The sequence below is a fragment of the Odontesthes bonariensis genome, chromosome 21, assembly GCF_027942865.1.
Source record: "Odontesthes bonariensis isolate fOdoBon6 chromosome 21, fOdoBon6.hap1, whole genome shotgun sequence".
In the NCBI taxonomy this organism is placed as follows: Eukaryota; Metazoa; Chordata; class Actinopteri; order Atheriniformes; family Atherinopsidae; genus Odontesthes; species Odontesthes bonariensis.
Genome location: NC_134526.1, coordinates 5,290,839 through 5,314,830, shown reverse-complemented (window position 1 = coordinate 5,314,830; position 23,992 = coordinate 5,290,839). Strand labels below are relative to the sequence as shown.

The 23,992-nt window shown below is 45.9% G+C and overlaps 1 protein-coding gene across 1 annotated transcript; it reads right to left on the bottom strand.

The window, feature by feature from the left end:
- Window positions 1-1,029: 1,029 nt before the first annotated feature.
- Window positions 1,030-16,860, bottom strand: LOC142371516 (ras-related protein Rab-35). The gene is made up of 7 exons (XM_075454197.1): window positions 16,705-16,860; window positions 13,223-13,898; window positions 7,698-7,748; window positions 6,231-6,354; window positions 6,016-6,140; window positions 3,128-3,252; window positions 1,030-1,200 (listed from the first exon to the last, which is right to left on the bottom strand). Exons 2-7 carry the CDS (start codon window positions 13,275-13,277, stop codon window positions 1,051-1,053), a joined length of 630 nt encoding a protein of 209 aa, XP_075310312.1. The 5' UTR covers window positions 13,278-13,898; window positions 16,705-16,860; the 3' UTR covers window positions 1,030-1,050.
- Window positions 16,861-23,992: the final 7,132 nt, after the last annotated feature.

The following is a 23,992-nucleotide window of genomic DNA, read 5'->3' as shown; positions in this document are numbered from 1 at the left end:
AAAGGCAACAGCTGGACATTAAAAGACGAACATTTAGAGCAGGCTGCAGCCTTCCATCGCCGCCCTCATGTGAGGCCAACGCACGTCTGGACTGAGCTCATCACACGGTTACAATTTAGTATCAAACGGTTCCCTTTCAGTGGTTAAATGTAGAAATAAAAAAACAGACATGGAACAGCTTTTTAGGCTAAGTTAAAGGATCATTCTGGTGTTTTTTTTACACGTTTCTGCGACAGTTAAAGAGTCAGAATGTAAATATGTGAATATGAGACGCCAACACCACAGATCAACTGTTTTATTACCAGAGGAGGCTCAAAGGACGAGTCGGTCCCAGCTGAGGACACAAAGACATCTCCATGGGCTCCAGGAGGGTTTCCAGTTGAAGGAACCAAAGATAATGAAGAGATTTAATTATTAATTTAGATTTAATTATTTAATTATTAAACCATATGAACAATGAACAGGTGGCTGAGCTGGAAGCTCAAAGAGTTGCTTTTTCTTAGCATCTCATGATGATGATGATGGGATTAAAGAAGAAAATTATGTTTAATCATCAGTTTTAATCCCAAAAAACTGAGACAGAAAGTGACCTTTCTGATATTTGTGTGGCATCATGTGATCCTGAGCTGGTTTCATTCAAACGGTCACTGAGGAGGGAGAGCTGCCTCAGTGTGTCCACGTTCATCCTGCAGCACGAGTCCAGGGTTCAGGGTTCAGTTCTGATCCTCAGTTCAACTCATCTGGGAATTAAACCGACTCAGACTCAGACTCGGGGGGGCTCTTCAGTCAGACTTGGAGGACGTTTAGGAACGCAGGAAACAGGGTGAGATGATTGACAGGTTTGTGCAGGAAGCCGGCGTCTCAGTGAGGTCAGTTTCCTGACACACAATGATGATCCATCTGTAAAAACACCAGAAGGGTCCTTTAAGCTGCTCCATGCAGTCAGTGCTGGCAGACAGTAAATCCCTCAGTGATCTTTGCTCGCTGAAGAAGAAGAAGCCAACGCTTCCCCTCCGAAGGCACGGCGTCCCGTGGCGTCTCAGCAGCGTCTCAGCAGCATTTCTTCCCCCTCTTCCTGCGGTCGCGGTCCTTCTGGGCGTTGATGTTGACCGTGTCCTTCTCGCGCTCGCGCTCCCTCTCGGCTCGGTTCTGGCTCTGCTTCTTGGCCCGGAGCACCATGCGAGTGAACGCCATGAACATCTGAACAGAGCAGCAGAGCAGAGAGGTCAACGTGGGCCAGAGTCTGAGGCACATGGAGCAAACGTCATCTCAAGAGGGTTAGAGTGGTAAGGGTTAGGTTAGGGTTAGGTTAGGTAGGGCTGCTCGATTATGGAAAAAAAATCATAATCACGATTATTTTGGTCAATATTGAAATCACGATTATGTAACACGATTATTTCACATGACTTTGGATTTACTGAAAAGACACCTTTCAACAATTCTTAAAAAAAAAAAAAAAAAAAATCTGACATTTGTTGCACTTTTTGAATTATCAAAATAAATAATATAACAGATATTCACATAAAAGTATAAAAGTATTCAAGTAAAAATGATCAATAATAAATAAATAAATAAAGCATAGCGCTTATCCAACGTATGGACCATTTTTCTTGAATCCAACATTGTCAACTGTGCTAGTGGGGCGCATATCTGTAGCCAAGTGAAAGGCAACGGGATCTGTTATCATTTTGTGCTGTAGAGTCTGTTATGGATGTCTGGGTTGAGGGGGTTGTGGATGGCTTTTTCTGTTTCTTTATTAAATTGTCATGGGTCACTCGGTGTTTAGCTTTCAAGTGGTTGAACAAATTCGTAGTGTTCCCTTGCGTTGCAGCCACTACCATATAGCAAAACTTGCACGTAGCATGTTTCTGCTCGTCGTCAGATTCCTCGAAGCCAAACTGTTCCTGACAACGGAGTTGGTTTTCCCTTTTTTGCTCACTGCTGTGCCTGGCGTCCTTCTGCCATCTTTACTGGCGCTGAGTTTTAATTCCGGCGGATGATGCACGACCTGCCGTCCTCTGGCTGAGAGAGTGTGAGGCTTCGGGAGGGGCGGATGTGCGCGTGTCATTCAGAACGCAAGATACGAGTTCTTGCAAAACAGAACTTAATACTAATTTAAAAATAATCGTTTTTTTCTCGATTGTATTATTTTGGTGATCGTTGGGAGCCCAAATCGAAATTGAAAATCAATTAATTGCACAGCCCTAGGTTAGGGTTGTTAGGGTTAGCCACAATCAGCAACAATTAAACCACTCACAAGCCTTTTGCTGCAGACTTTTATAAGGAACGCAGGTGAAACTCAAACTGAAGACTCATTCAACAGAAAACAGCTTTTTCAGATCCATCCATTTTCTACACCCCTTAAATCCAGTTCAGGGTCGCCTGTCGGTCATGGGGACAAACAGCCGGGGTTAACTCAGAGTCCCCATCCCCATCCTGCCTACAGAGCTCTGACCACTCAAAGTAAGGTGACGGGTGAAGAATACACACCTGAAAGAACAAAGCCCCTTCCTCAGGTATAACGCTGACTGGTGTTGACAGAAGAAAATAAACACGTGGCCGGCCGGCAGAAAAATAGAAAGGTCTCCATTTGACTTCTCATCAGATGTAATAGGAAGGTAAGCAAACCTTAAATAGGGAGTTCAGATTCCAAATATATTCTGAGCTTGTGTAAAAGAAGCAGAAAACATCTGAAGCTTCCGTATTGATTTACATCGACCCCCCAGAGGGAGCCTGTTTTGGTAAGACTTGGACCTGAATATGTGAGTTTCTATCTGTGGTTTTTAGAGAATTCTTCAGGGTCAATAAATGATCTTCAACACGAGACTGAGCCCATCAGACAGTCCGGGTTCAGAGTCCAAACCTTCCATCTGCTGCTGGATGCTGTCAGTTCTGTGATTGGTTCCCTAACTCAGGCAAAAATAAGAGCGGTGGTTTCCAGGCTGCCTTTGCAGTGTGAATGAAATCGCGTGCAAAGCAGCATGGGAATTCCCAGGCTAGCTTATTCAGTCCAGGAGGTGAAGATCTGACCAATCAGAGGTCTTCCCCGTTCAGTTTTAGCTCAGATCACCCGGCACCTCGGGCAGTTTAACACCGTTACAGACCAAAGAAGGAGCAGATCTCTCACCTCTTCCACGTTTATGTTCTCTTTGGCGCTGGTTTCAAAGACCCGAACTCCCACCGACTCCCCAAAGTGCACAGCGTCCTGGGTGTCCACCTTCCTCCTGGAGGGGTCGTCGCTCTTGTTTCCCACTGAGAAAAGAAGCAGATCAGAGACTGATGAAAGCCTTCAGAACACTTTAGATGCAGATGATGAACCGCCTTCACAGATCAGAGAGTAAGAACCTTCATCCAGTCAGAGTTTGGAATATCTGCGGTCAGTAAAAGGCAGAAGCTGTGAGACGAGTTGCTTTTGTTCCTCAGGTGAGAAGACGCGGAATTAAAAGCGTTTTCAAACCAGACGCCACGTCGGCATGTTCTGGTTTAAAGGCATCGATCAGAGAGAAACGGCCGAGGCAGCGAGGAGGTTATCGAGCAAAGGGACAGAAGCAGACTCACAGAGCAGAGACGTCTTATCTAAAGTCAGTGATTTTCCTTTTGCTTTATCTCTGCTGCTGACGCTGTGGAACAGCTTGTTGTTGTTGTTTCACATCAAGTCAAGCAGACGGCTTTTATTGAAATGTCACAGTGAGCAGAGTGTTAGTCAGTGGGGTCACATGACCCTGAAAGGATCAGATTATTGGCTAAATTACAAAAAGACTGAGTTATAAGGGTAATTCTCCTTGGATATCTGGCGGTGAATGAATGGGATCAGAGGCACAAAGCGTGTCATACCCCGGTATGATAGGTGGCGCTGTACCCATTCCAGCTGTTGCTAATAGAGCCACTTCCTGTTGACCTCTTCACCACCAACAACAACAGGAATATCGTCTCCTTTGACTTCCGGGTCACGACCCCGGGAAAACATCTGGAGCACGCGCAGAACGCAAAGTCTGATTCACCACGAGCTTCAGCGTCTACAAGCAGGTTTAGAGTGACTTTCAACCCAGTTATCTCGGGGTCTTAATCCCATCCGATCCAGTTCTTAGTCAGATTAAGGTGTCTACATGCACTTAATAACTCAGTCTGATTGTAATTTAGCCAATAATCCGATCCTTTCAGTGCCATGTGACCCCACTGAGTGAAACGGCCCCCCCGGGTTCCTCCCCTGTTCCTCCCCCCGTTTCCTCCCATGGGTCCCCCCCCCCCCGGGTTCCTCCCCCCTGGTTCCTCCCCCTCGTTCCTCCCCCCTGGGTTCCTCCCCCCCCGGTTCCTCCCCCCTGGGTTCCTCCCCTGGGTTCCTCCCCCCGTTTCCTCCTCTCCTGGTTCCTCCCCCCGTTTCCTCCCCCGGGTTCCTCCCCCCGAGTTCCTCCCCCCTGTTCCTCCCCCCGTTTCCTCCCCCCGTTTCCTCCCATGGGTCCCCCCCCCCCGGGTTCCTCCCCCCCGAGTTCCTCTCCCCCCTGGGTTCCTCCCCCCCGGGTTCCTCCCCTGGTTCCTCCCCCCCGTTCCTCCCCCCTGGGTTCCTCCCCCCTGGGTTCCTCCCCCCCGGTTCCTCCCCCCGTTCCTCCCCCCCGGTTCCTCCCCCCGTTCCTCCCCCTGGGTTCCTCCCCCCCGTTCCTCCCCCTGGGTTCCTCCCCCTGGGTTCCTCCCCCCCGTTCCTCCCCCTGGGTTCCTCCCCCTGGGTTCCTCCCCCCTGGGTTCCTCCCCCCCAGTTCCTCCCCCCGTTTCCTCCCCCCGTTTCCTCCCCCCTGGGTTCCCCCCCCCCCCCCCGTTTCCTCCCCTGGGTTTCTCCCCCTGTTTCCTCCTCCCCTGGTTCCTCCCCCCTGGGTTCCTCCCCCCGTTTTCTCCCCCCTGGGTTTCTCCCCCCCGTTTCCTCCTCTCCTGGTTCCTCCCCTGGGTTCCTCCCCTGGGTTCCTCCCCCCTGGGTTCCTCCCCCCTGGGTTCCTCCCCTGGTTTTCTCCCCCCTGGGTTCCTCCCCTGGTTTTCCCTCCCCTGGTTCCTCCCCCCTGGGTTCCTCCCCTGGTTCCTCCCCCCTGGGTTCCTCCCCCCGTTTTCTCCCCCCTGGGTTTCTCCCCCCCGTTTCCTCCTCTCCTGGTTCCTCCCCTGGGTTCCTCCCCTGGGTTCCTCCCCCCTGGGTTTCTCCCCCCTGGGTTCCTCCCCCCTGGGTTCCTCCCCCCTGGGTTCCTCCCCCCTGGGTTCCTCCCCTGGTTTTCTCCCCCCTGGGTTCCTCCCCTGGTTTTCCCTCCCCTGGTTCCTCCCCCCTGGGTTCCTCCCCCCTGGGTTTCTCCCGGGTTCCTCCCCTGGTTCCTCCCCCTCGTTCCTCCCCCCTGGGTTCCTCCCCCCCCGGTTCCTCCCCCCTGGGTTCCTCCCCTGGGTTCCTCCCCCCGTTTCCTCCTCTCCTGGTTCCTCCCCCCGGGTTCCTCCCCCCTGTTCCTCCCCCCGTTTCCTCCCCCCGTTTCCTCCCATGGGTCCCCCCCCCCGGGTTCCTCCCCCCCGAGTTCCTCTCCCCCCTGGGTTCCTCCCCCCCGGGTTCCTCCCCCGGTTCCTCCCCCCGTTCCTCCCCCCCGGTTCCTCCCCCCGTTCCTCCCCCTGGGTTCCTCCCCCCTGGGTTCCTCCCCTGGTTTTGCCTCCCCTGGTTTTCTCCCCCCTGGGTTCCTCCCACCGGTTCCTCCCCTGGGTTCCTCCCCTGGGTTCCTCCCCTGGGTTCCTCCCCTGGGTTCCTCCCCTGGGTTCCTCCCCTGGGTTCCTCCCCCCTGGGTTCCTCCCCCCTGGGTTCCTCCCCCCTGGGTTCCTCCCCTGGTTTTCCCTCCCCTGGTTTTCTCCCCCCTGGGTTCCTCCCACCGGTTCCTCCCCGGGTTCCTCCTCCCCCTGGGTTCCTCCCCCCTGGGTTCCTCCCCCCTGGGTTCCTCCCCCCTGGGTTCCTCCCCCCGGTTCCTCCCCCCTGGGTTCCTCCCCCCGGTTCCTCCCCGGACCTACCCAGGATTTTGCAGACGCTGTCACAGTTCTGGGAGATCTCGTTCAGCCACCTCTTGACGTTGACGAAGGACTCTGGGTTTGTGACGTCGTACACGATGATGACCCCGTGGGTGTTCCTGTAGTACCTGTGAAGAAGACGGACGAGCCGGAATAAACACCTGAGGCCACCTGAGCTTCATGTTCAGTCCTGCTCCAGAGGAAAGCTTCTTCATTACGTGGAGGTGATGGTCCTGAACCTCTCCTGCCCCGCCGTGTCCCAGATCTGCAGCTTCACCCGCTCCCCGTCCATGTCCACCGTCCGGATCTTGAAGTCCACGCCGATGGTGGTGATGTAGCTGCCTGCGGGAGAGCGGCCGACCGTCAGAAAGCACCACGACACCAACGAGTCTCATGACAAAGGAAAACACAAAGACCCACAAAGCAGGAAAAGCTGTTCCCAGAGGTGGCAGATGTGTTATTAATGTGGAGCAAATCAGGCTCAGGCTGTTAGTGGTGAGACGGAAACATCCAGAACAGACTGAAGGCTGATTCATGGTCCCCTACCAAGACCCTCCAACATTCCTATCTATCCGTCGAGGCGACGGAGACTCGCGGAGACAGCAAGGCCTGTGATTGGTCGGCTAACAACATCATATCCGGAATCACTTTCCCGGTTTAGCTCCTTCCTCTCAGAACAACAACGCCGCCATTTTTGAAAGAGTTTACTGTGTGCCGGTCAACATTTGGTCAAAATTATTTGCATTTTGGTATCAACAAGCTCCAACAACAGTCTTTCTCTCTCGGTCGCCATCGTTCACTGTGAGGAGGAACGGAGCCGGAAGGTGAACAACCAATCAGCCACTTTCACCATAGACGTGGCCAGATTGGGTCGTCTAACGTAGCGCCGCCTGCTGATCGGGAGCTGAACTGCCTTGGGTATACAACGAGCAGACAACGAGCAGAGAAAAAAAGCAGACAATAAGCAGATAATAAGCAGATAATAAACAGACAATAAGCTGATAATAAACAGACAATAAACAGATAATAAGCTGATAATAAACAGATAATAAACAGATAATAAACAGATTATAAGCAGACAATAAACAGATAATAAGCAGATAATAAACAGATTATAAGCAGACAATAAGCAGACAATAAGCAGATAATAAACAGATTATAAGCAGACAATAAGCAGACAATAAGCAGATAATAAACAGATTATAAGCAGACAATAAACAGATAATAAGCAGACAATAAACAGATAATAAGCAGATAATAAACAGATTATAAGCAGACAATAAGCAGACAATAAACAGACAATAAACAGATAATAAGCAGATAATAAACAGATTATAAGCAGATAATAAACAGATAATAAGCAGATAATAAACAGATAATAAGCAGATAATAAACAGATAATAAGCAGATAATAAACAGATAATAAACAGATAATAAGTGTATGAAGAGACCAGATGAATGCAATTCAAATACTAAATGTCAGAAATGTGTTGAACTGGTTTCATGTCACTAATCTGTACATCTGAGGTAGTTTTCAGTCTTGCTTCATCTCTACACCCCCCCCCCCCCCTCGCAGCTCTGAACATGCCAGCACAGCTCTGAAACCCTGAAGAAGAGATGAGTCACCGGGATAAAATGCCTCCACCTCTGCCAACAAAGGAGCAGAATAAGTTGTGGCCACTCACCAGAGAAGGAGTTGTCTGCGAAGCGGAGCAGGAGGCTGCTTTTCCCCACATCTGGGGAGGGAACAGAGATCAGATTAGCCAGTTAAACCTGTTGGGACTCACATTCAGCGGCAGAAAATGAAAGCTCGCAGCATAATGAGACGGCTTCCTTCCAGTTAAAGAAGCAGAGGCGGGTCCAAGAGATAAGAGAAGCGAAACAAAGCCTGGAACCAGGGCAAAGGTCGGACTTTAAACGTGTGATTTACACAGATCCTGAGAGACCTGAGGAGCTGATCCAGAGAAAGCACAAAGAGTGTTCAGAGCAGCAGCATCAGCACACCTGAGGGTCCACCTGGTGAAATATGTCGAGAAAGAATCGACCTGAATGAGTCTGAAGGTTTGAAAGTTTCCGATGATCAGAATCATCTTCCAACAACCATCAGCATGAAGGCCTCACTGCTTCTGTGAGCAAAACTGTCCAGCACAGGGGTTCCCAAACCTTTCCAGCCTGACTAAATGCTCTTCTTTACGTCTGAAGAAGTCTGCCGGATGTTTTTGTATCAAGTGACGCTGAAGTTTCGAAGGTTTTGAACACTCATGTGAGAGGGTCTCCAGACAGAGGACGCATTTCGGGCAATCGTGGCCATTTTTCTGTATGGCTGTCAAGCCAAACTTAATGTCTGCTGCCTCATACTTTCTGATTTTAGTCGGCCAGTTCTTTCAGGCCCCATCCACACGTAGCCGGGTATCTGGTAAAACGAATATATTACGTTTGGACCTGTCATCCACATGAAAACGCATAAAAACGCACCGTAAACGAATGTTTTTAAAAACTCCGGGCAAAGTGAAGATTTTTGAAAACTCTGTTTATGCATTTGCGTGTAGACAGAGATAACCGGAGTTTTGCGTTTTCGAACGTCACAATATGCGCCAAAACAACAACAAATCTGCTCTGACGTCAAACGTGCGACCTTTGTTTACTGAAGAAGCATGGATGCCTTCAGAACTGTGGTGGTTATTATTGTGCAGGCGCTGTTTACTGCCTTGATTTTACAAGCCCAAGTCGTACTCCCAGAGGAATGGCGTGACAATTTCCGCATGTCCCGGTCCTCACTGCTGTCGCTGTCGGAATTATTACGTCCTCATATCGAGGGGCAGTCCACTGTCATGCGATCACCTGTCAGTGTGCTCAAAAAAGTTGCGTGCACAGTTTATTATTTAGCTGACGAGGGCAGATTGCGCAAAACAGCAAATGCATTTGGGTTGTCAAGACAGGTGAAAACGCAGATGTTCGGTTATGTGTGGAAGGTGTTTTTTTTTTTCGAAAACGAGGTAATGTGGATACAGATTATTTTATAAACGGAGGGGAGGAAATATTTGGTTTTAAAAATACCCGGCTACGTGTGTGTACATAGCCTCAGGTGCTGTTTACACATACCCGGGTATTTTGATAAACGCATATTTTCTAACCTTCGTTTTCAAAAAAAAAACTTGGTGCACACAGCCCCGTTTAAAAAAAAAAAAAACACGTCTACATTGATCCGCATAAATACTCTATCGGGAGCTGTTAAATTACGCCAAGCCTGACGGTGGTATGGCCGGGCTCTGTCTGCCAACAGAAGCTCCGCAATTGCTGCTCTCCGCGCCGTAATGCGCCTTTGTTGTTCAATACATTGTATGACTGTAATTTTCAAAATCACACATGCGAGTATAGCTCTCAACAACAGAAATGCTGCTAGTACCTCCATGCTTGCCAGATAGGGGCGGGGCTCTGTACTATGACGACAACTCCGCATTCCATTCTGAAAACTCCGTTTTCGTCTCTTTCAACCAGTTTACACACCAACGCTAGAGGAGTTTTTAAAAAATCTCCACTTTTGCCGGAGTTTTTTTTTAGCTTCGTTTTCGGAGGAAAAAACTCCGTTTGTGTATAAACGAAAGGCACAAACGAAGGGAAAGGTCTTCGTTTTTCAAAATACCCGGGTATGTGTAAACAGCCCCTGTCTCTTCCAAGTCAAAAATCTGTCCATTTTGGCTAAGCTAGCTACACGCTAGCTTGAGGAGCAGAGCAGCTGCAGAACAGGCGCAAACCGCCAGGTCTACGATGTTTTGGCTTGCAGCCAATCAGAAAGACAAGCATGGCAAATAACATTTCCATATGATATATTATCATAAGTTGTATTTTACAATACTGATTAAAAAAAGTGACTATTTTTTATAATGACGTTTAAAAAAAATTTAATTCTAATTTTTTTATTTTCTGAGGCCCCCCTAGCGCCCCTTGGCGGCCCCCACTTTGAAAACCACTGGTCCAGCACTTATGCCCTGTTTCCACTATGCAGTCCGGTACGGGTCGGTTCAGAACGGTTCGCTTATTTCAGCTCATCACACCACCCGCAGCAGGCCTGGAAGCAGTTCCAGTGCTTTGGGTTTATTCTACGGGCAGATACGTACGATATCCACGGGCTCACCCTTTAATTCAGAGAGCATCTGTTTTACACAAGAAGAAGAAAGAGAGTGAAAGCTGAGCAGCAAAGTGTTGACCTAACTCTGAGCAGATGCTGCTGGGAGCTCGGTGACTAACAGAGAAAGGAGGCAGAGGTACGAGTGCTGCCATGTCGGGACAGTCTGAGGTCTGAGTCACCAGGTTTCAGCCTGTCAGACACAAGCTAAACAATCACCCAGAACTGAGGTTCTGTCCTGGTTCATCATGCCATGCACTCACAGCATCAGAACATCTGGCAGAACCTCGGACCCAACATGAACTCCTTTAAGCGTTCCTCAGGAAGACGTTCGGTCTCATCAGCACCTCAGCTGACTCACAACAATCCCAGAAACTCGGTTCTTCTACTCTGAAGCCAAAAGGACACCAGGGAGCTTTGGCTTCCGGTCCGTTCGCTCTAAAATTCTTCAGGATCTTCGTCCTCTTTGCCTCCGAACGTTTGTGGTGAACCTGCAGAAGGTGGACCTGTCTGGTCAAACCATCTCAAACAGAAACAAGTCACAGTATTTTACTCCAAACGTGTTCAACCAGCTGAACGCTGTTCGGTCTTCATGTTGATCCTAAAGGGAAATGATTTCCATCCTCAGAGGGCGGCCATTTTGAATATGAACATTCCTTCCTGTGATGACATCATCACACAGACTCAATGTTCAGACTCTATTCTCAGCATCTTTCCCCTCAGTGACCTCACTCTCCTTTGTTAGAAATGTTTAGTGAGTGTGCAGAAACTTTGGTTTCAGGCAGAAAAACACACCTTCCACTGCTTTCTGGAGCAGTGACACACTTCAGGAAGCCTGAAACAGGACAGATGTGACCCTGTGGGGTGTTTCAGCTTTCATCACCACATCTCTCTGCCCCCTGCCAGTCTCAACAGGACAAGATGGCCGACTCATCTGAGGGGGAACCTCAACATATCTGCGATTCATCTGTTCATGTGAAGCGAAAGCCTGAGGCTGCAGGGCTGAGGATGCATATTAGCAGTAGGGCTGGGCAACGATTAAAATGTTTAATCTAATTAATCACATGATTTCCCTGATTAATCACGATTAATCGCATTTGTACGCAGAATCCAAAAGTAGTGTATAGCTTTTAGCATTTAGCTTTATTTTAAATGTGCTGCCATATGAATGAAAGTGCCATAACATTTGTTGTGCAAACACACTTATCAGCATCTTTCTGTAGTTTTTATGTAGAAGCCTCGCTCCACTGTCTGTTTCCTTGAATGACTTGCTGCTATCAGTTGTGTGTTTTGCCTTTAAGTGATATTTTAGACTGGAACTACTACGCTGAGAAGACAATTCGGCAGTGTTTACAGATGACTTTGGTTCTGTCGACTCCGCCGTCTGGAAGAACTTTAAAATGAAAATGGCCGAGTAAAAGTTCCGTACCCTTCTCCATGTTTGGTGGATCCGCCGATTACTTTCTTTTCCTGTTCCACAGCAGACAGCAACAGACTTTTACAAAATAAAAGCCTGTGAGCAACAGACTTTTACAAAATAAAAGCCTGTGAGCAACATAAGCCGCTTTCGGACTGTAGGAACCTTTGGCAGTTCTAATAACCTTTCAATCCGCGGGGCCGTTTTCTCCCGTGTTCGGACATACAGGAACTCGGGGCTTTCTCCCTCAGTTCCTATAACTATTTAGCTCCTTCTCCGAGGTCGGGTCTTTTCATGGTTCTATAGAACTAATCTAACGGAGGTGTGTGGTGGTCGGTAGCTACGCCCCATGTCATGCTATCACGGCTGAAATATTTCCTCATATGACACAGACACAACCGGCGGGTGTTTAATAAGTTAAACTTACACTGGTCTCATTTGTCTGCAGCGCTCTGCTCTCCTTTCTTCCTTCATGAAATAAAAAAGTATCGTCTCCTGACTCTCTCTGTGAGCTTTTCCAGCCTCGATATTAGACGCCTGATGTGATTGTCCATGATTAATATCACCATCATGCAGACCATAAACACAGTGGCCTCCCCGCTCTCCATGTTAGCTTCTTGGTGGCGTTTTTTCTACTCTCCTTACTTTTACCGTTTTGTTTTGTGTTTGAATGTAGCGCTAAACGGCTAACGGCTAACACGTCACTGAAGCAGACGGCTGCGCGCGGCGCATCAGTCCCTATCAGGTCCCGACTCATGTGCGAATGCAGACTGAAACAGTTCCGCTGGGGAAGGATAGTTATCAGAACGAAATTCGAGGAGGGTAGTTCTGATAACTACTTTCTTAGAACGGTCTGTCCGAAAGCGGCTATACTTTTACAAAATAAAAGCCTGTGAGCAACAGACTTTTACAAAATAAAAGCCTGTTAGCAACAGACTTTTACAAAAATAAAAGCCTGTGAGCAACAGACTTTTACAGAATAAAAGCCTGTGAGCGACAGACTTTTACAAAAATAAAAGCCTGTGAGCAACAGACTTTTACAGAATAAAAGCCTGTGAGCGACAGACTTTTACAGAATAAAAGCCTGTGAGCGACAGACTTTTACAGAATAAAAGCCTGTGAGCAACAGACGTTTTACAAAATAAAAGCCTGTGAGCAACAGACTTTTACAAAATAAAAGCCTGTGAGCAACAGACGTTTTACAAAATAAAAGCCTGTGAGCAACAGACGTTTTACAAAATAAAAGCCTGTGAGCAACAGACGTTTTACAAAATAAAAGTCTGTGAGCAACAGACTTTTACAAAATAAAAGCCTGTGAGCAGCAGACTTTTACAATAATAAAATAAATAATAAAACCTGCGTTAATGTGCGATAAAATATTTATCGGCGTTAAATAATTAACGCGATAATAACGAGTTAACTCGCCCAGCCCTAATTAGCAGTTAAAAGGACGGTCCCAGTGTATTCCAGCCCGATTCATGCCCCATTAACAGACCAGCAAAACTCTCCAAAAACCTGATTTCTACACGAATCATTTCAAGCGCTGGTCTCCAGTCCGAGTCTAAAGGGAACAGATGTGTGGTGTGAGGGATCTGAACTGGATTACAGAGCAGAACTGGACTGTGGGAGAGTTTTAAATGAGTTAAAATGAGTTAAAATGTACTCACTGGAGTCTCCAATGATGAGCAGCTTAAAGAGATGATTGTAGTCTTTCCCTGCCATTTGAATGGCCTCTGGTTGGGTTTCCCAGTGAACTCAGTCTCATGTGAGGACGTGCTCTCCCTTCCCTCGTGCACGTGCACTTTTAGCTGGTCGCAGCGTGGAGGCCACAGCGAGGCCGCGGTGAGCACATCTCAGTGGAATCTCTGCCCTGAACGTTCAGCCGTGTGCCGCGGTTCCACTTCACGTGTTCATGTGGTCCTCTTTGCTCTGGGGGTGAAGCCGAAGCAGCGCGTTCAGGACCAGGCCTCTATGATTCATGCTTCAGAGCCCGGCCGGCTGCATGCTTCCACCTTGGTTCCAGTTCCAGTTCCAGCCAGTGATGCCCCTGCAGGGGGTTTCCAGCTCCTGGACGCGGTCCCACGCCGACTGCAGCGGCTTCACATCTCCATGACAGAGGGAATCAGCAGCCGTGGCACTGGTCATAAATCCAGTTATTTCCCAGGACTCACGGCTCCATCAACACTGAGACGTTCCTCTTTCCCCCTGCAGCTCAGCACAGGTTCCTCTAATGGATCCCTCGGCTTCCCTTCACTTCCTCTGGCGGTCAGGTGGAGAGTCACCTGTTCCCCGTCTGTTGGCACGAGTGGAGCTCTCACTTCTGCTGCTCAGGATGCAGAGGTGCTAAGCAAAGAGGGAGGAAAGAAGAGGTTAGACCGTGGGCCCGTGGGGGATGCTTTTACACTTTTTACAGCAAGATGATTTCACCTTTTTGAATTTTCAATGACCAAATAAAGTTTTAACAAATCATAAAATGTGTTTTAAAGACTCTGTAGACCTAGTTTAGGGCGATCAAAATGCAGTAAAAATACAGTAAAAAGCAGTAAAATGGCCCTGTTCTGCATTTTCACAAAAAAAAGAAAAAGGTTTCACAAATCCAAACAAGGTTTTAATGAATCTACAGCCTCTTTAGAATAATTCCATCCAGATTTGAGCAGTGTAACTATTGTAGTTTCCATACAGGATCTAGTTCAGGGCGATCAAAATGCAAAAAAATGCTGTAAAACGGCCCTGTTCTGCATTTTTACAAATCAGAAAAAGGTTTCACAAATCCCAAACAAGGTTTCAATGAATTTATAGCCTCTTTAGAATAATTCCATCCAGATTTCAGCAGTGTAACTATTGTAGTTTCCATACAGGATCTAGTTTAGGGTGATCAAAATGCAAAAAAAATGCAGTGGTGGTGTCTATGGGCTTGATGTGGCACCCCTGGGTTAGACCCAGGCACAGGGGCACGATGATCGATTCATTTTTGGTTGCCCTGTGCAGCTCGTGCCCCTCCTATCCTCCCTGGCTGCACCTAAAAACAACAGCTGAGTCACTAAATATAACTTCCTCATCCTGCTTTACCTTCTCTGTCCTCTAACTCAGCCGAGGAAGCTGCTGCACTCCAGACAAGCTCCCCGACAGCCAAACTACGCAGCCGCCATCGCCGCTTTACTCCAGATCTGCACCCACCCGTTTACAGGATTTTATGGGAGAAGCAGGCGGAGGCTCGCGTTTTGTTTACAGAGTCATGAGACATTCCCTCCTGCCTGTCTGGGGCAGATTATGTGGAGGCTGTGGCATATTCTCCTCTCTGATAGCACCAAGGCTGCGGCACATCCCCCTCTGAGACCACCGGGCAGAGATGTTCTCATGCACAGCTGCAATAAAGGCAGCATGGGCAGTTACACCGAAGTGGAAATGATTATAAAAATGTGAACATAAAGGATGGAAACTACCAACATTATTCATTCAGCCTTCAATTCATTCAAATTCACTCCAACCCCAAAAGAATAAATCAGAAAACAAGCCAACTAAAGTCTGCATTTGCTTGTAAATTGGATTCTTAAAAGCTTTGCCTGCCTTTTTCCTCCACATTCCTCAGCAGATCCTTTTAGTTTCCGCATCATTAACGACACCACACCTATTCTGAGGACATTTCCCTCATTTTCAGCTCATCCCAGTGCTGTTCAGAACCTCTGCCTCCTTTCTTTTCACGTCCTTCTGAGGTGAATACTCGCTTTAACTTATTGTTTCTAAACCAATTATCATTATTCTGAACAATAGAAGCTGGCTGGCTTACACGGCGACAGTTTTCCGTGAACACAGGAAAGCCTGGAACCAGGGGCGAGGCTAGGGTATTTTTAGTGGGGCCAAGGCACCACTGTGAGATAGCTCGGCACCCCCTGGCTCAGCACATTTTAAAAATATTATATTATGCAAAAAACTTGCTCTGCCCCTGCGCAATACTTTGGTGCGACTGGCCAATATGGCAACCTTGTGTGTCTGGCAACCCTGCTTCAAAACGAGGCTTGTGACCAGTCCACTTACTAACTACAACTCTTCTGATTGGTTGGCACATTCACACGACTGCTTGCCGCTAGAGTTGTCTACGGCTTGGCATTTTGTTCTGGTCGTAAGCTATCTGTTCCACACATAGAATTCTACATTTCCCAAAATAAATGTTGAGTTATCGTCAATATTTGTCTCAGGCTCTCTGTTATCCATGTCAAGTCTTTTGAAATGAAGAGGTCAAAATTGAATGTTGTAGGGGAAAACACTACTCAAAGCAAAACTAATACGGCTCCAAAATTTATAAATGTACTAGTTCGCCTCCATTAGTGAGAAATAATGTGCCTCTGTGAGCACTGGGGGCTGGGCCCCCCTAAAGACCAGATCCTAAAATCGCCCCTGCCTGGAACCATACAAAAGTGAGCTAATCAAGCCCTGCGCAAACTGCGTCTTAAAAAAAGTTTAGATTTACTAAAACCTTACAGGAGATTAAATAATACCGATTTAAATAGATAGAAATCTATATATTTTTAATCTTATACTCATGATCTTTCATTCGGCTGACATCAAGTCTCTCAAACTGCTTTTGATTCAATAAAAAATTTCGATTTTTGATAAAGAGTTGAAGCCGCTGGCCGTTTGAAGAGCCCCTGGGGGTGGATACATGTCGCGGATTTAACTGACAAAAAGTCTGGTAATTAGCACTGAAAATTAAGCTTTACAAATACGTAAGTTAAAATGAACCGTTCTTCATTCGGCTTTGATTCCAAGACAATTAAAAACTCTCTGAAACTCACAGCGATGCAGACTTTAAGTTGACCGTTGGTCCAAACGGTTCAAACTGTCCAAGTTCCAGCGATTAAACTACTAACCGGTTAGTGGCGGCGTTAAAGAGGTATTCGACTATAAAATGATTAAAACAGTTGGATATTACAACCGAAAGGAATAAAGAGTCCTCGACAGTTCATAAACACGTTAATCTGAGTTTCGGTAGGCGGGCACCAGCGCCGATAACCGAGTAAACTTCCAGATTTGTTTATCCAGCCTGGAGTGACGGAGCCTGGGCCTGAACCTGGCCCGTCGACACGCCGGAGCAAACTTCTCGCTCCGCGGACAAACTTTGAGCCAGTGGCGGTGAAATCTGAAGCCTTACCCCGGTTGTCCGGTGGTCCTGGTGTTCAGGCACCGCGGTAGAAATCGGTTTCGGCCCCGTCGGAACACCTCTCCGCCCCGCTGCGACCACACCTGATGCAGCTGGTGGCCCACGCTCATCAGCTGATGCTGCGTCAGGTCATGTGGGAACACTGCGCCGTGTGGCCGCCGTGTCCACACCGAGGCACTGTGACAACATCCTTCTTCCACATGGAAAAATCCTAACACTCATCTGTGTTTCATACTATATTTAGAGAACTATTTCCCCCTGTAATAAAATGTATTTCTGATTCAATGCAATTCACAATAAATGTCATCTCAAGGCACAGGGCCGGCCCAAGCCTTTATGGGGCCTTAAACAGAATTTCATTTGGGGCCCCCCTACCATCACCTCAGCTCCAGATGCCTCATTATTCCATAGGCTACACTGTTATGTGTGTAACGGACCCACAGTAATTAGCATTATTTGTAATCATCTTACATTATAAAGGTGTCATTCTTGTTTTTAACCTTAAAGGGATAGCAAACTCATAAATATGGTTTAATTAACGTCTACATAAAGAGTGATGTATAAGTATGGGTCATTAATTTAACTATTTGAAAGTAACATCAGCAGGCTGGAGACTGCATTTATAGTAAACACGTAAAATAGTTGAATTTCTTTCAGATGTGCAAAATGTTCAAAATCCAAATACAAAATAGAATCAAATGACATTCACATTATCTTACAGAAAAATAAAGTTGTAATCAAAATTAAATACTTAAATAATTTTGCCCAACGGTGGCATCAGCCAACAGGAGGCATAAATTAACCTAGTATTAGTATTTTGTCAAAATTATTATTATTTTTTTCTGGTGTAATACAATTTCGTTTGAATTATTCAATGTTATTTTAATTTCATGTATATATTAACTTTTTTATCACATCGTCTCGGTGCTCTCTGGGGCCCCCTGGTGGCGTGGGGGCCCTAAGCGACCGCATAGTTGGCATATGCCTTGGGCCGGCTCTGTCAAGGCACTTCAGAGATACCAGAGGTGTGACCAGAATGGCATGTGTGGGTGGGCAGTTAGCTCATCTGGGGGGGCAGAAAACAATACCTGAAAAAATCGGTGGAAAACCACTACTACAACTTCAAGCATAACAATAATAATAATAATAATAATAAAAAATAACAATAGTAATAATTCAATTTGGTAATGAAAATATGGTCACACTAGCATAAATCCTGACCGTCAATTTAGTTAACACTGTGGAATTTTCTTTATGACGTTTTTTATGACGTTTTTGGGTTTTTTTTGTAAAGAAATGTAGAACTTGTATGATGCATGCAAACACACCATTGCAACTATTTTGGAGAGGTTTTTTAGACCAGGACTTTAGGATGCAATAGCTTTTGTTTAACATGCTCCACTTTCTCCATTTAGGGTTTAAATTCAAGTAGATACTTGGGGCAAGACATCCAGCCAACTCCAGATTTTTATTACCTTCATTAAGTTACATTTCAGATCATTATATACAACAAAAACATCCGAAAATGTGAAAATCGCCTTTTTATTTCAGCAGCAAGGGGTTAAGGTTACGGAGGGGGGGAGACATGATAACAAAAAAATAAATAAAGCTATAAACTTTGCAGATGCTTTTTTAAAATCACCACCTGCATTTATTCTATCAATACAAGACACAAACAGAGATAATAAATCGTGGCCTTTTTTCTGGACAGTTTTCTTTGGATGGACAGGGCATTTCTCAGGGGGGCAGGACTTGTTCCTGGGGGGGCAGTGCCTCCCAAACTGGCAGCTGGTTCCACAGAGAGGGGCCTGATAACTGAAGGCTCTGCCTCCCAAACTGGCAGCATGTTCCACAGAGAGGGGCCTGATAACTGAAGGCTCTGCCTCCCAAACTGGCAGCTGGTCCCACAGAGAGGGGCCTGATAACTGAAGGCTCTGCCTCCCAAACTGGCAGCTGGTTCCACAGAGAGGGGCCCGATAACTGAAGGCTCTGCCTCCCAAACTGGCAGCTGGTCCCACAGAGAGGGGCCTGATAACTGAAGGCTCTGCCTCCCAAACTGGCAGCATGTTCCACAGAGAGGGGCCTGATAACTGAAGGCTCTGCCTCCCAAACTGGCAGCTGGTTCCACAGAGAGGGGCCCGATAACTGAAGGCTCTGCCTCCCAAACTGGCAGCTGGTCCCACAGAGAGGGGCCTGATAACTGAAGGCTCTGCCTCCCAAACTGGCAGCTGGTTCCACAGAGAGGGGCCTGATAACTGAAGGCTCTGCCTCCCAAACTGGCAGCTGGTTCCACAGAGAGGGGCCCGATAACTGAAGGCTCTGCCTCCCAAACTGGCAGCTGGTCCCACAGAGAGGGGCCTGATAACTGAAGGCTCTGCCTCCCAAACTGGCAGCTGGTTCCACAGAGAGGAGCCTGATAACTGAAGGCTCTGCCTCCCAAACTGGCAGCTGGTTCCACAAGAGAGGGGCCTGATAACTGAAGGCTCTGCCTCCCAAACTGGCAGCTGGTTCCACAGAGAGGGGCCTGATAACTGAAGGCTCTGCCTCCCAAACTGGCAGCTGGTTCCACAGAGAGGGGCCTGATAACTGAAGGCTCTGCCTCCCAAACTGGCAGCTGGTTCCACAGAGAGGGGCCTGATAACTGAAGGCTCTGCCTCCCAAACTGGCAGCTGGTTCCAAAGAGAGGGGCCTGATAACTGAAGGCTCTGCCTCCCAAACTGGCAGCTGGTTCCACAGAGAGGGGCCTGATAACTGAAGGCTCTGCCTCCCAAACTGGCAGCTGGTTCCACAGAGAGGGGCCTGATAACTGAAGGCTCTGCCTCTCAAACTGGCAGCTGGTTCCACAGAGAGGGGCCTGATAACTGAAGGCTCTGCCTCCCAAACTGGCAGCTGGTCCCACAGAGAGGGGCCTGATAACTGAAGGCTCTGCCTCCCAAACTGGCAGCTGGTACCACAGAGAGGGGCCTGATAACTGAAGGCTCTGCCTCCCATTCTACTTTTAGAAACTCTCTCTTTTAGTAAATATATAACTGGACAGTTTCTTCATGAAGTGCTCAGGTCCTACAGATAAAACAGATAAAACAAAAAGTTTTGCTGCCGCCGCCGTCAGTTTCAACATCTGGTCACAGTTCACGTTGAGCAACATTTCCGTCCACACCTTGTTTCTGCCGTCAGAGTGAAAGCATGTTGAAACAAACGTGAGTCAGCAGCTGCTGCAGAAATGAGGCTCAAAGGAAACGTTCAGGAGTTTTATTTACAGATTTCCAAACCCTCCAAAACATTTCACAGAATGAGAGAAGATATCAAGATCTATTGGTCAGGAAAAGAGCCTGAAACACAGAAAATTAAAGCTGTTTAAAGTAAAAGAGCCTGAAACACAGAACATTAGAGCTGTTTAGAGGAAAAGGGCCTGAAACACAGAACATTAGAGCTGTTTAAAGGAAAAGAGCCTGAAACACAGAACATTAAAGCTGTTTAAAGGAAAAGGGCCTGAAACACAGAACATTAGAGCTGTTTAAAGGAAAAGAGCCTGAAACACAGAACATTAGAGCTGTTTAAAGGAAAAGAGCCTGAAACACAGAACATTAGAGCTGTTTAAAGGAAAAGAGCCTGAAACACAGAACATTAAAGCTGTTTAAAGGAAAAGAGCCTGAAACACAGAACATTAGAGCTGTTTAGAGGAAAAGGGCCTGAAACACAGAACATTAGAGCTGTTTAAAGGAAAAGAGCCTGAAACACAGAACATTAAAGCTGTTTAAAGGAAAAGGGCCTGAAACACAGAACATTAGAGCTGTTTAAAGGAAAAGAGCCTGAAACACAGAACATTAAAGCTGTTTAAAGGAAAAGAGCCTGAAACACAGAACATTAAAGCTGTTTAAAGGAAAAGAGCCTGAAACACAGAACATTAGAGCTGTTTAAAGGAAAAGAGCCTGAAACACAGAACATTAAAGCTGTTTAAAGGAAAAGAGCCTGAAACACAGAACATTAGAGCTGTTTAAAGGAAAAGAGCCTGAAACACAGAACATTAAAGCTGTTTAAAGGAAAAGGGCCTGAAACACAGAACATTAAAGCTGTTTAAAGGAAAAGAGCCTGAAACACAGAACATTAGAGCTGTTTAAAGGAAAAGAGCCTGAAACACAGAACATTAAAGCTGTTTAAAGGAAAAGAGCCTGAAACACAGAACATTAGAGCTGTTTAAAGGAAAAGAGCCTGAAACACAGAACATTAAAGCTGTTTAAAGGAAAAGAGCCTGAAACACAGAACATTAGAGCTGTTTAAAGGAAAAGAGCCTGAAACACAGAACATTAAAGCTGTTTAAAGGAAAAGGGCCTGAAACACAGAACATTAGAGCTGTTTAAAGGAAAAGAGCCTGAAACACAGAACATTAAAGCTGTTTAAAGGAAAAGAGCCTGAAACACAGAACATTAGAGCTGTTTAAAGGAAAAGAGCCTGAAACACAGAACATTAGAGCTGTTTAAAGGAAAAGAGCCTGAAACACAGAACATTAGAGCTGTTTAAAGGAAAAGAGCCTGAAACACAGAACATTAAAGCTGTTTAAAGGAAAAGAGCCTGAAACACAGAACATTAGAGCTGTTTAAAGGAAAAGAGCCTGAAACACAGAACATTAAAGCTGTTTAAAGGAAAAGAGCCTGAAACACAGAACATTAAAGCTGTTTAAAGGAAAAGAGCCTGAAACACAGAACATTAGAGCTGTTTAAAGGAAAAGGGCCTGAAACACAGAACATTAAAGCTGTTTAAAGGAAAAGGGCCTGAAACACAGAACATTAAAGCTGTTTAAAGGAAAAGAGCCTGAAACACAGAACATTAGAGCTGTTTAAAGGAAAAGAGCCTGAAACACAGAACATTAGAGCTGTGTAAAGGAAAAGAGCCTGAAACACAGAACATTAGAGCTGATTAAAGGAAAAGAGCCTGAAACACAGAACATTAGAGCTGTTTAAAGGAAAAGGGCCTGAAACACAGAACATTAGAGCTGATTAAAGGAAAAGAGCCTGAAACACAGAACATTAGAGCTGTTTAAAGGAAAAGAGCCTGAAACACAGAACATTAGAGCTGTTTAAAGGAAAAGAGCCTGAAACACAGAACATTAGAGCTGTTTAAAGGAAAAGAGCCTGAAACACAGAACATTAGAGCTGATTAAAGGAAAAGAGCCTGAAACACAGAACATTAGAGCTGATTAAAGGAAAAGGGCCTGAAACACAGAACATTAGAGCTGATTAAAGGAAAAGAGCCTGAAACACAGAACATTAGAGCTGATTAAAGGAAAAGAGCCTGAAACACAGAACATTAGAGCTGTTTAAAGGAAAAGAGCCTGAAACACAGAACATTAGAGCTGTTTAAAGGAAAAGAGCCTGAAACACAGAACATTAGAGCTGTTTAAAGGAAAAGAGCCTGAAACACAGAACATTAGAGCTGATTAAAGGAAAAGAGCCTGAAACACAGAACATTAGAGCTGTTTAAAGGAAAAGAGCCTGAAACACAGAACATTAGAGCTGTTTAAAGGAAAAGAGCCTGAAACACAGAACATTAGAGCTGTTTAAAGGAAAAGGGCCTGAAACACAGAACATTAGAGCTGTTTAAAGGAAAAGAGCCTGAAACACAGAACATTAAAGCTGTTTAAAGGAAAAGGGCCTGAAACACAGAACATTAGAGCTGTTTAAAGGAAAAGAGCCTGAAACACAGAACATTAGAGCTGTTTAAAGGAAAAGAGCCTGAAACACAGAACATTAAAGCTGTTTAAAGGAAAAGAGCCTGAAACACAGAACATTAGAGCTGATTAAAGGAAAAGGGCCTGAAACACAGAACATTAGAGCTGTTTAAAGGAAAAGGGCCTGAAACACAGAACATTAAAGCTGTTTAAAGGAAAAGGGCCTGAAACACAGAACATTAAAGCTGTTTAAAGGAAAAGAGCCTGAAACACAGAACATTAGAGCTGTTTAAAGGAAAAGAGCCTGAAACACAGAACATTAGAGCTGTGTAAAGGAAAAGAGCCTGAAACACAGAACATTAGAGCTGATTAAAGGAAAAGGGCCTGAAACACAGAACATTAGAGCTGTTTAAAGGAAAAGGGCCTGAAACACAGAACATTAGAGCTGATTAAAGGAAAAGAGCCTGAAACACAGAACATTAGAGCTGTTTAAAGGAAAAGAGCCTGAAACACAGAACATTAGAGCTGTTTAAAGGAAAAGAGCCTGAAACACAGAACATTAGAGCTGATTAAAGGAAAAGAGCCTGAAACACAGAACATTAGAGCTGATTAAAGGAAAAGGGCCTGAAACACAGAACATTAGAGCTGATTAAAGGAAAAGAGCCTGAAACACAGAACATTAGAGCTGATTAAAGGAAAAGAGCCTGAAACACAGAACATTAGAGCTGTTTAAAGGAAAAGAGCCTGAAACACAGAACATTAGAGCTGTTTAAAGGAAAAGAGCCTGAAACACAGAACATTAGAGCTGTTTAAAGGAAAAGAGCCTGAAACACAGAACATTAGAGCTGATTAAAGGAAAAGAGCCTGAAACACAGAACATTAGAGCTGTTTAAAGGAAAAGAGCCTGAAACACAGAACATTAGAGCTGTTTAAAGGAAAAGAGCCTGAAACACAGAACATTAGAGCTGTTTAAAGGAAAAGGGCCTGAAACACAGAACATTAAAGCTGTTTAAAGGAAAAGAGCCTGAAACACAGAACATTAGAGCTGTTTAGAGGAAAAGGGCCTGAAACACAGAACATTAGAGCTGTTTAAAGGAAAAGAGCCTGAAACACAGAACATTAAAGCTGTTTAAAGGAAAAGAGCCTGAAACACAGAACATTAAAGCTGTTTAAAGGAAAAGAGCCTGAAACACAGAACATTAGAGCTGTTTAAAGGAAAAGAGCCTGAAACACAGAACATTAAAGCTGTTTAAAGGAAAAGAGCCTGAAACACAGAACATTAGAGCTGATTAAAGGAAAAGGGCCTGAAACACAGAACATTAGAGCTGTTTAAAGGAAAAGAGCCTGAAACACAGAACATTAGAGCTGTTTAAAGGAAAAGAGCCTGAAACACAGAACATTAGAGCTGTGTAAAGGAAAAGAGCCTGAAACACAGAACATTAGAGCTGATTAAAGGAAAAGGGCCTGAAACACAGAACATTAGAGCTGATTAAAGGAAAAGAGCCTGAAACACAGAACATTAGAGCTGTTTAAAGGAAAAGAGCCTGAAACACAGAACATTAGAGCTGTTTAAAGGAAAAGAGCCTGAAACACAGAACATTAGAGCTGTTTAAA

Coding starts and splice junctions, on each gene's coding strand:
- LOC142371516 (XM_075454197.1), bottom strand. CDS start 13,277: ATGGCAGGGAAAGACTACAATCATCTCTTTAAGCTGCTCATCATTGGA. Junction 6,355..7,697: donor CGCAGACAACTCCTTCTCTG/GTGAGTGGCCAC, acceptor GCTCTCCCGCAG/GCAGCTACATCACCACCATC. Junction 6,141..6,230: donor TTCAGGACCATCACCTCCAC/GTAATGAAGAAG, acceptor TCTTCTTCACAG/GTACTACAGGAACACCCACG.